Genomic DNA, 12,745 nt, shown 5'->3' on the forward strand with positions numbered 1-12,745 from the left:
GGTCTGTTCCCAATTCAGTTCTGAATTCATGTTTTGCAAAGGGTTAGAGCTATCAGTTCTGAGTTCCTTCATCTTTGCATTTCTTCTGGACCATCCGTCTGTCATACTATTCTTGAATCAGGTTTCTACCTGAGAGGTCAGGCTAAATAGGTCCATAGCAACAGATCTCAGGATGACCAGGTTTTTTTGTCTTTCACCATCAATTATGGATTAAATTCAAGAAGGTATAAAGTCCTTTACCTTTGCATCTGTATCCTTGCTTAATGACTCCCCATAGCTGAAATTCAAACAAATAGAAATACTATGTATAAATATATTTCTCTGCACATTTCATACCTCCAGATACAAAAATCCCTTAGATGCTCCCCTCATTTCTAAGATCTGAGCACCTGCAGATTAACTTGTTTTTCTACCCTTTTAATGATAAGGACAAAATATGAACAATTTACCTCTTCAGCATAAGGTAAATAGAATATTTTAGGAGTGTTCCTCAATCTCAAACAAAATAGTCTCCAATGAATAGATCAGCGGATCTGATGGCCACCAGAGAAGTTGTGGAGCCAGAGTAGATGAAGAATTCTTTCTCAGCACCCTTGTTTGATCCCAGCTACACTAGGGATTGGTAGGACAGTCAGTTTTACTGCATCTTTTCATGCCATGGGCAGGAAGCATGTCATGTCTGTGCCAGGACATGAGTTCTAACAGCCCTATGGAGTGGAAGGCTCCAGATTTGGAAGTCTTGCCTGAGACTATTTGGTGACACAACCAAACACCACAAGGTAGAAGCCATGCTTAAACCTAACAGTACTGCCAAGAGTTGTAAAGGTTACCTTAAACAGCTACACAGGCAGCAGCCTAGTGTTTGATATAGCTTCACTGGTGTTTAATATAGATCCATTTCTGAATATGACACACAGTGAGGATGAGATGAAAAAATCTCATTACTCCAAACAATGCTAACAGAATTTACTGAAAAGCAAGCTTACAAATCCAGCACAGTTGTCGCAGAAAGTAGGCCTCAAGTAAGTGGTCTCTTGGAAGTTGTGAGCAAAGCCAAGTCCTAATTTGGAATAGATTGAGCTAGCCCTCATAAAATAAGCTGTTATCTCATCCCTGCTGATCAGACCTTCCCTGCAAATAAACAAGAAAAGTTGTTTGACACACACAGGTTTTCTTAAAAGCACAAAGAGAGTTAAACATATATTTCTTCACCATTTATAATGGCAATATTTTTGTGGGCCAAAAACATCAGTAACCTTGTCAACTGCTCCCAGAGTTTACAGTAGCTTATCTATGCATTTAAAATGCAGCCTGCAAGGATAAACAAAATACCTCTAACTGTGACACAACCTCAAAATTACTTCACAGAAAACCTCTGACTGATCAATATTGTATTTTTCCATGTTTTGATATGTTAAGAAATGTTCTTAATTTGACCAAAATATACATTTGCCAATTCTTTATTTTTGAGGGGCAGGTTCACTTTAGCAAAGTTCTTTAGTGGTATATACTAAATATAATTTAATTTCTTATTTCTACTATCTGTTCTCCCTCCTGTATCAGCTTGATTACCACTGCTATAAGCTCATGAAAGTGTAATTTACAACACATTTAGAAGATGCTTTTGTCCATTATGTTTTCACTTCTTTTCCCAGGTAAGAGGAGGATTTTACCACCTTAATGAAAGAAATGAAATTTAAAAACATAAAATCACCTCCCCAAACAGATGCTACAAAGTTGATAGGCAAAACTAGGTACTCACCAATCCTTAGCCATAACACAAAATGAGAACGGGAAACTGGCGGCTATCTTTTCAAATTCTTCCTGGGAAATGTATCCATCCTGATCATGGTCATAATTTTTGAAGACAGACTGTCCAAGATAATAGTAGAGTAGTTAATAATGAGGATGGGCTGAATTACCACTTCAGAAAGTCTCCACAGTATTTATGGATTTCCCATCCACATTCTCCCAATATTTATTAGACAGTGCAATAGTCTAACTGCTTTTTTTCACACAAGACTATAGAAGCATTGTGATTTCTTGAATTGTAGAAAATATAGATTAGTCAACACAGGGTGCACTAAATGCTTCACACAATGAGATCTCTTGTTTTGTTTTGTTTTACTTTAAGATCAGTTTGTCCAGGCCTACAGACAACTTGTACTGATTCTCTGGTGCTCTGAGTGACGATCTCCATAGCCAAATCATCAGATCTGATTTCATCAGATCAATGTTATGTGAAAAGTGGTTATATTGTCATGTAGACACCTATTCCAATTGTGGAATGACGTTACTGTTTGTCTCTGGCCCTAAGGCAAGGAGCACACCTAGGACAAATTTAGGAATATATTCCAAAACAGCGTGTATCAGAGGGTATCTAGCAATGTTAGAAGTGCTTAGGAGGAAAAGAGATGAAGCAGGGATGCAAAGACAAACTCTTTCCCTCTTTCTGCCAGTTTTGGAGTCAATCACCTGAGCTTTCTTGATGGTTTCCAGTAAAGCAGGTGACCTAAAAGAGAGAGAAAAAGCAGTGGCTGCTAGTAACAAAGCTGTTGAGAGGACCGCTTTCAGACTCCACCAATAACATGATGTTGGAGTCCCTGGCAGAAACAGACTCCCTGGCTCCTTGGAAGAATGACTCTGGAAGGATACAAACCAGAGTTCACACTCTCCACTGGCTTCTTAGCCATTTAAGGAATTTCCTTCCAAGCCTCACTGGCCACTACTGCTATTTACAGCTAGGCAGAAATATCTGTTCATGAGGACTGAAGTGCTTACAAACTCAGCACAGCTTCAGATATGTCCAGTACTTTTTTCCCTTCTTTGCATCTTCTCATACTTAGAGATTCAAGCTACGACTGACAGCAACAGTAAGAGGGCCAACCATACTCACATCTACCATCCTCTGAACATGTTTGCTGATGGTTTTTGGATCAGGTTTTGGGGCTACCCCTGAGGCCCAGTCTGCAACTACTGGTGGTCTGGAAGGTGTCAAAGGCTAGAATAAATTAAATGAAACTTCATTAGTACCACATGAAAGGAGAGGTTTTCAGTATTACTCTTTCTTTGATCTGTGACAATGAACTACAGAAATGGCCTTTTGGACCCATTTTGATAATTATGTGGCACTTCAGAGAAAGTTCTTCCCTGAACTGTCCAAATCAGCACTTGTTCTTAAAGTTGTCACAGTTCACCAACAGCGCTGTAATTTCCAAGTTTATAAAACAGGAACAGAACTACAACACTCGTGAGTTTCACAATTTCAATCACATAAGAATTCTTCATTTAAAAGAAGCGATATCAATTGCCAAGATTGAGACTGATGTCATGTCTCTACACGAGTAACTTCATTTGTGATTGTGTCCATAATATAAAATCTGAGATGGTATTAACTTTCTCATATAGTCTAGCTTAGACCTCATCGTCAACCAAACAGTTTATGCTTTAACAGATTTTGTTCAGTCTATAAAGCTCAAACGTTCAGTAAATTGAATGCAAGGGATAAAGGTCACACTCTCTAAAAAAGTTATTTATTTATTTTCTTATGAATCCAGAAAAGCCCTCACAGCAGCTCGGTGACTTCGTGGCTCTCGTGCATATGAAAGCTCATAAATTTCATCTTCTGTGTAGTAAAGATCAAGGGATAGCTGAAAACAAACACAAAACATTAGTTTAATCCCAAAAGAGTCACTACTACTAGATAAACTTGTTTCTGGCATACATTAGTATTTTGGTGGATTAATTTTTAATTTGGGTTACACCTAGAAAAAACACACTTGAGCTGCACAGAGGTTCACAGTGATCTGAAATGGGTATTCTCATAAATTCCAGACTGTTATTGCCATTATCTGGAAATCTGTAACATTACACAGCTGGTAATTAGCACAGCAAGTGTCTGTAGGCATAATTAGCAGTCAGTTAATAAGTAAACTGAATATTATAGGACTAGCAGGTTTTTCTTCCAAGAGGTCTACCGTGCAACTAAGCAGAAAAGGGCCATTCCAATGAAACAGTCCATCAACTCAAATCCTCAGAAAAGTCATGTTTAAACATGTCATACTTATTCAATCCAGCTGTGACCATGTTGAATTAAGAAGCATATGACGAGGATGAAAGATGGACTTGCATATATTTAGTGAGAACCTTTAGCTGTCACCAGCAGTTATGTAAAGCAATAAATATCACACCTGGATGAATAAATAAATTAGAAAAGATTTATCAAAATTATACCTTTGTTTTTGTCTGTGTCCTAGAAAATAGTATAGCAAATATTTTATTGACTGAAACTGAATTCAACTTAAGATTTACTGCAACAACTGGTAACATGGCATTTTTTGAACAGTTACAGTAAAATGTTCACACTAGACGTGTTGAATAGAAAAACCAGACATAAATGTGTTACGAGACTCAATCTATGGCAAGTCCAAAGAAAATATAAACTTGTTCTAGAGAGTCAAGATCGTGGAAGTCATATGTATTAAATAAGAAACCAAAATATGCTATTTTATCCAATAACCTTACTCAAATTGCAGATATGAAAGAACTTTCTTGTGAACAGCTTCAAGAACTACTGTCGTAGTCACAACTGAATAATTTTAGGTTCTTGGGGAAATCTTAAAGTAGTTTCTGACACTCAAAAAACCAAAGTCCAAATGTTATTTCTATGAATTATTGAGTTATGTATGTAATTACTAATACCTCTTCAAACTGACTTGCCTGCTAATGGGAAAGCATCTGATTAAAGGAAACAGAAAAGAGAGAAAGACTGTTGGAAAAAATCAGGGAACAAACAGGAAAATTATGTGCCCTGGAATGTTAGCAGTTTAGAAGCTCCTGCTTTGAAATGAAGTATTTTAATTGATGTCATCTGATATAACTGCATGAAATTGTGGCCAAAGTTCTACATATTTGTAACAGCACATTAAAAAAAAGAAAAGTGGGGAATGCAATACTTAACATTAATTTGAGACGAAACATCTAAAACATTTATCAGGAAGAAATTAACCACTTTTTGTAGCTCTGTTTCAGGCCCAGGGCGTATGTGCTTAATTTCACACACGAGTGCTCCCAGCCAGACCAAATAGCCTCAAGCACATCGGCATTTTCATCTATTAGCTTTTTGCTGAAACAGGGCTTGTAATCACAAAGTGGAAGCAGCCTATCCTAGTTTTTCGAGGCTGAGGTACTTGTTACGGCCAAACAAAACTGAGAAACAAGAAAGGCAGATCTACTGTTTTAATAAAAGCTACTGTTTTAACTTACTAGAAGTTGTAACTACTGCTGTGACATATGTCCTAAGTAGTATCAATTTTAGTAGCAACAAGGCACTGACCAAATATGACAGGAAGAGTAATACTATAATTATATCTGAGTAATAGTTATGTCAGGGTTTTTTAGTAACAGAAGCAGTGTGGTGAGAAATGTTCAACCCTACACATCTTGAGGGACTGAACTTCTACATGAAACTTCTACATGAAGCTTTGTATGGAATTCTTCTGTCTCAGGAGCACCTATGGAAGCTTTCTACCTTTCTCCCTATCTCCTTAATCAGCAGAGGATTCAGAAGGTTTCCTTTTAAAGTGGTGGTATTTCTCTCAGCTCGCAGACTTACTGTAAGCAAATGAACGAGGTCCATATTAGCCTCCAGGGGAAGTGGCATTTCCTGGAGTTGTATCAGCTCGTTTATGTGGTTATACAGCGAATACAGTTTATATATGTTAATTTTTTTGTCCTCTAAGTAGTCAGGCATTCCCTCATGAAGAGATATCAAGTCTTTCAGGTGGACCCCAAGGATTGGGATCTTAAAGTTACTGCACTCGTTATAGGCACGCCGATAACTATCATAATTTCTGTAGGATGAAAGCAGTTCCGTCATTTCATTAAACACCTAAAAAATAATAATAAAAAATAATTAAGTTGGTTACTGTTCTTGTTGTGGTCATACAGCACAAGAATTTCCCATGTTACTGTTCAGGTGTTTACTCACAATGACTCTTGAAACGGATTTTAGAATTGAAGCTTCAAATGAAATCTAGGTATTCGCCTCACCTAATTTAAGTAACCATAATTACATATTCTAAATAGTCAATCTATAGCCTATTCTATAATTCCGGTCCGCCTACATTCCCTGCTTAGTCAATGAAAAGAAATGAGAGCCTCTCAAATCAAGATGTGATTGCAATTAATGCACAAGTACAGCATGAGCTCTCTGACCTTCATAAAAACAACCATTTTTAACTTAAAATGTAGAATGGACTTCTCTGGCTTCCAGGTCACCAGCTGGAATTGCAAGAATTTGAAAGTCCTGGCAGGGAAACCCTACTTTGTGCTGTGGTCCTATCACAGCACGGTCGCAAATACTACTAAAGGAGAAGGTGTCACATCTGTGCTTTTAGAAAACTTTTTTCCCATGGAAATGGGGAAAAAAACCAAGATACTGGACTTGTTTTAAAGGCTAAATGAATCTTCAGTCTAGCAGGATAATTACCTTGTATAAAACTATACAAGTACAATGGTGATTCTTAACATGACAAAATAAATGGACCAATGTTTTCCTATGGAAGTTTCTGTCTGAGCTCTTAATTTTTAACGTTGAAAACCTGTTTGTCATAGTTAAACTTTAAAGTGTGGTTCCCAAGTCACTAATTACCAGCTTTTATTTACCTGCTTTCTATTAGCACTCCTGTACCATTTCTTCATGCAAAAAGTTATTCAAATTACGGACATGTATGCAGTCCTCATAATGACAACAAAGTGTTTCTGAAAAAAGCTTGCTAACTGGTTTTATAGATATTGAGAGCTGCAATGTGGGAGGTCATACTTAGGGTCTATGCTCCGGACATGCACTGTTCATTCAAGCTGACCATACTATGATCAAAACAGGTTCATTAGATATTTACATGAAATCTTTCAGGCCCCCAACAAGATAAAATAATGAAGCATATTAGTCTCTTAGAGAGCCATTTCATTGCTAAAATATACTTTCCTTCACAGTTTTAGTAGCCAGAATCTCAGCAGTATTTCACAAGAATTTAATTGGAAATTACAACTGATTCCTAACATTCCACATTCAAGTCTGAACGAGATAAAGTCTGTCAAACAGAAAGATCAGATGAACAAAACCAGTCTTTTCAGTTTTAAACTCAAAGTGCAGAGCTCTGTGCTTGCATTTCATAGACAGCATTACTATGGATGACAAGAGTTTTGTTGTCAAATGTTCTAGGATCCAATTCTTTTTCATATTTGAATGTTATGCTGCACTACTGCATACAAATGAAAACGCAGATTGTCACATCTGAGTATTGAAAGGCAGACTTTAGAGAACTATACAAATCTTCAAGAAAGTTTGGGTTGGAGGTGTACGAGTAACTGGTGTTGTAGAGATGAAATGACACAGAAAAACCCTCCAAAACCAAAGGAAGTCTTCCTTTATCTTTCTCTCCATCTTGTCCAAAGAAGTAAGGTCGAGTTTTGTATGTGCAATGACAAGAAAGTTAAAGGTTATCTTACATGTAAAACCCAGAGGAGCAATACCAACCTTAATGACATCATGAGGAACACACGAGCTTGTTTCCTTGAGTCTGGAAATGGAACTGTGACAGAGACCTCCTATCACTGCCATTAATGTATTGAAATTCTGCAGCTGATGGAGTTTCTGTGTTGACATCCAAAAAAAAAAAAATCAGTATTTATTATTTAAAGGTTCAAGTTGTTCAATATGCACATCCAAATTCTACATTTCCTCTGTTGTCTTCCTCTAAATTACATATTTTCTGCCATTATCCATTTGGCTTCATTCATTTTGGTAATGAGTTGTGATTTTACTGGGTGTAACATGTACTTATTCCACGGTTAGTAAATCAGACATTAATTCTGCAAATACAGTAATTCTTCAAAGTACTTCCTCAGTACTTCTCCCTCTTCCCACAGTCTACCACAAGTAGGAAAGATTATCTTGGTTATGACTGCAGTTGAATTAGTATGCAGAGAATACTAACAGGACCACAGCTCTGCTTCCATCCAGTAAGGTGTGTCTGGTAGAAATGCTTCTAAATTTCAGCCAAAGTCATGACAGTGGTTGGTGCTTTGGAAAGGTCCATTGTCACAGCTTGGAATCTCACCAGACGATTGAAAAGCAAGTCTAATTTGTCAGTGAACACTATGTCTTCAGAATGGATATGACAATGTCAGTGTCATGACACTGTAATACCTGAATACTTGGTGTGAAACCACTACGTACACAAATGTACATACTGTACATATGAACCACAGGACCAGTACCAAGACCCCCAGCAGATCCTACCTTAGTAGAGTAAGGAAGAGGAACTAAAGGGCTATATGGGAGAAAGAACAAACTAACACCACACATTGAAATTTAACTCACTTGTGCAACATGAATGAACTTGATGAACACTTCAGCCCGAAGCTGTGGTGTTGGTCTGCTGAGAACCATTAGCTGCACCCACTGAGAGATACCATTGCAAAGAGCAATAGACCTTTCCATTGTTGGATTCTCCTTCACACAACTATTCACAATGTAGTTCTGATAATCTGAGAACTTAAAAAAAAAAAAAAGTGAAAATGAAAACTGTGTGCAGATACAGGTCTGCTTTTCAAATGAAAAATACAATGTATGTTTTACACCTTAAATACCCATAAGACTGAAATCTCTCCTTATCAAAGCTTTCTTCAGTTCAAAGCTTAACTGAAGGTTTCAACTAATTCAATTAGATGAAAGCATCTTTTTGCCATAATTTGTATCACGTCATTTGCATCCTGTTTATTTCAAGAACCTTGGGTTTTATAAACCAGTAGATGAGTAGAATTGGGGCTTTCCTCACAGCCTCAGTGGCTCCCACAGATTCACTGAATCTAGGCTCCTACAGAGAAGGATAAACTGAATTTAAAGAAAAATCTAGTAACTCAGTGACAGTTTAAGGAAGTTACATACTCGGTTTTTGTAGCTAAAGCACACTTCTGGATTAAGATAAACTAATGGTAACAGGAAATTAAATGAGATTAGTGTAAAATTGAGATAAGACCATTAAGAATGAGGGCCACAGATTCCTTATTACTGTTAATACAGCTTGTGAGATTCTCTTATTTCAAAGTGATCTAAAATTGTTCAGTAAACATCTGTATGTAACAAATCAATTTTTTTCTTCACATTAAGATCAAAGAGAAGATATAATTTGGTCTTGCTGATGCAATCTTTATCCATTTTCTCAATTTCTCTATTAACAAGAATACACAAGAATAATCAGAAAACATGACACAGGATTAATCCTTTACTACAACCACCAATACTAACATCTTACAAAAAAATTTCACAGCTGCACTAGACGTATGTTCCTTTCTTAAGGCCACAGGAATATGCTGAATGGCACTGATCCTTCAGGAAAGGTCATAAATTGTCAGACTGCTCTTTGTTTCTTGCTCTCCCCGTTTCATTTTCTCTCCACTTTTTTCCCTCCGTTTAATAAGAACTATTAACACTTTAAAAAGCAGGTATGACAGCAGACATTTCTGGATTTGTCCTCTTATTAAATTAAAAATGGAAGCAACATTAACAGTTACAAGTAGAGCTGTCTCTGAGATTACATAGTACTTACAATTACTGTTTGAGTTTTGAATCCCAGCCAGATTTGGCTGGATCTTGAAATTTAAGCAACTACTGTATACAGATAGATAATTTTTCAATATCTGACTACATAATTATGGACTTCATAGTAGTTTCAGTACAATTATGAATCAGTTTGATTGGTTTATATTTTGTTCTCAGCACTTTCTCCTTCAGATTTTTTAATACTGAACAATTTTATATCATACTAAAAGTTTTTAAATAAGTTTGGTGCAAGAGTTTAACAAGGTCAGCTATAACAAGACTGTTAGTGGTAGATATAGTAAAGCAGTCCAGGTTCTTAAATAATGCAAGAGTCTGGTGTTGCAGTGACTAACTTATGAGCCTCAACAGGAAAGCAGAATCCAGATTCTTACAGAAGAGTATAGCCTTCTTATATTTTAGAACTATAAATTAAAATGGTTTCCAAGCATCAGCATACCTGCAGTCATTACTCTGTGAACACCACTGCCTGCCTTTTTTTTCTTTGCTGCAAGATACGTGGTGTCCTGTGGAAGACTTTGATGTATGCTGTATATGTTCAGGGGATCAAGTATTCCTTTCTGACTTTCAAATGACTGAACCTATGAATAGTTATTCCAGTGGCTGTTAACACAGGAGCACATTTGCAGCCTCTCCTCCAGCATACACTGCCATGTTAGAATAACAACAGGATTCTGTGGCTTAGCATATCATGAACACATTCTGCAAAGCATTAATGAATGTAGGCTATTTATTAATTATATATTATTTTCTGCTCCAAGGTCTTAGTAAAGACAGTTCATACCAAAACTTACGCATACAAAATGTATACAAGTATGTAACTGTTAGACCCCTATGACACGTCTGACACACTGACTGCAATCATACCTGTTATGCTCATTTATCATTAACTACTTTATGTCTGCACAGAGCTGGAAAATGTTGAGTTATATAAGCTTTGCATATCATTATTGCCTACAGGCAGCAATCTGTGCATGACTTTGGTTTTACGGCTCTTTGAATTTAACACAAAACATGAAGTCATGCACCGTCAGCTCAAAATAAAATGCAGGAACACATGACTGAAATCTTCCAACACAAATTGAGACCCCCTTTCCTTGCAAGACTTCATCTTCAAATTGCAGCATTCAAAAAACCCAAAAACAAGCAACCCAAACCCACACAAAACAAAGCCATCAAGAACTCCGAATAAGCAAACCAAACAAAAACAAATTCTAAAAACTTTGCTTTCACTGTTATCATCACACTGACTTTGCAGCCATCTCAGATTTTGGTCTCTAATGTTCATTTTTCAATGTGTAAACTGTATCAGCTTGGAACAGAAGTAATACTGTAGCATGCAAGGATGAAAGTGAAGCCAAGGTGCATAGGGAATTTGGCATCTTATCAGCTACCAACATGGCTGAGAAAAGGAAAGAAAACAAATGAGATAAATTCTTAAGAATTGTTTATGTACCTAAAAGTTTGTCCAATAAAATATTTTAATTTACCCTTACATTAAAAACTGGTATTTTCTCAAGTGCTTTCTTATCCCTGGTCTTCATTTTGTTATACACAAAAATGGCAAGCAGAGGCCAATGAGCATCTTCTATACAGGCAGTCCATTAGTCACTGCACAAGAATCCTGCACTGTTTCCTACAGCCACAGGAGGTTAGCATTCTAGGAGAATATTCCAAGTTTCCTTCATCTCATTTCAGCCCGACTACTGATTTGAGTCAAAGTAGGCTGCTTGATCCTCTGCCCAATGACACCACTTGTTCTAACAAAAAGATTATTTGGAATAAGATCAACTGGTTTACTCATCTTCCTTCCAACTGACCTTGGCCCTGATTCTGTTCCACGGTAGCTTAAAAGATTCACTCTCCCCCTCTCAAATGACTGCAGCAAAAGGGTCTGTACTCAGAGTAAATACCACTGACCAATTTCAACAGTAGTAAAACAAGAGTCTGGGTACAAACTCAGTTTGTCCAACTGTTTGCACTGCAGGGTTAATCTTGCAATACTACCCATATCACCTCTTTTCTAAGTTTGTTCCCATCTTCGTTTCAAACAAACAAACAAAAAAATCACTTACTGATATTCTTCTGAAAGACTTAAATTCAAGATAGGTAAGGTGGTCTGACAGCTCCTCTGGCTCAAGGTGATCAAAAAGAAGCGAGACTTTCCGTTTCTTACTGGTGTTGGCCTTTACACGCTGTGTCAACTTTCTGGACCAATCCCTAGAATTTCTTTCACACAAAAGTAAAAACAGAATTACTCTTGACCCATTTTTTGAAGAGAAACTTTTTCCTCTCTTCTTAATACAAAAGTAACATTGTTTTCACGCTATATTGCAATACAAAGTGAATTATTTGAATTTCTAGAGAGCAAGCTCTTTTCATTTATTAAATATTATATGAAAAAACATTGTTAGTCTTTGTTATATTGATGTAGCACATAAGTACAATACAACTGTATTACTAAACAGTACTTCCAGAATCGCTGCCCATAACTTATTCTTCATTGAACACATCCAGTGCTCCTCCATTTAATAATTCTTACAGATTTCCTTGACAGCCTCTGTCCCTTTATGCTATTTGCCCATAGTGAAATTTAGTTGGCTTAAAAAACTAAATATCCTCTTTCATAACCAGATATAAAATGTATGCCAAATTCTGCTCTGCTTTTGCCTGTGCTTTGCCAACCAAAGTATTAATTGACACTGTTACACAGTCCCACATTACTATCTTACTCTCCTATAACAAGGAAGCTTCTCTTCCCAAGAAAGAAATATGTGCTGTATAGCTGCAGGATTTATTTTTGATGTGACAAGTAATTTTATAACTAAAAATCACATAAAGCAGTATCAACAGTTTGAAAACATAATAAACTATATTTTCTCATTTACCTTTGGTCTTAAAAATATAAACACTTTTTTTTACATCACCTGTTAACCAATCAAAATCTCTTCTCCTTTCTCATTGATTTCAAGGGATCTTTCAAAATCATTAGTTATTTGGAAAGAGTAGAATTTATCCAACACAGAGAATCAACAGAAACTCTAAGCAGCAGTTAAATTCCATCTAAGCCATTCTTGAAAGGCATTCTGTTCCTCTACATAATATATTTTTCATCTACAA

At 36.6% G+C, this 12,745-nt stretch overlaps 1 protein-coding gene across 1 annotated transcript in view; it reads right to left on the minus strand.

The window, feature by feature from the left end:
* Positions 1–12,745, minus strand: part of RASGRP1 (RAS guanyl releasing protein 1) — a gene marked incomplete at both ends in the record, with an annotated part of 39,444 nt that overhangs the window by 4,186 nt on the left and 22,513 nt on the right. Inside the window, 9 exons of the mRNA XM_084262762.1 lie at positions 241–277; positions 987–1,131; positions 1,763–1,872; positions 2,897–3,001; positions 3,570–3,650; positions 5,615–5,890; positions 7,541–7,657; positions 8,387–8,560; positions 11,701–11,854. Coding sequence (XP_084118888.1) covers positions 241–277; positions 987–1,131; positions 1,763–1,872; positions 2,897–3,001; positions 3,570–3,650; positions 5,615–5,890; positions 7,541–7,657; positions 8,387–8,560; positions 11,701–11,854 — 1,199 coding nt within the window. The remainder of the gene's footprint in view (positions 1–240; positions 278–986; positions 1,132–1,762; positions 1,873–2,896; positions 3,002–3,569; positions 3,651–5,614; positions 5,891–7,540; positions 7,658–8,386; positions 8,561–11,700; positions 11,855–12,745) is intronic.

Source organism: Gallinula chloropus (genome assembly GCF_964237585.1).
Source record: "Gallinula chloropus genome assembly, chromosome: 4".
Taxonomy (NCBI): domain Eukaryota; kingdom Metazoa; phylum Chordata; class Aves; order Gruiformes; family Rallidae; genus Gallinula; species Gallinula chloropus.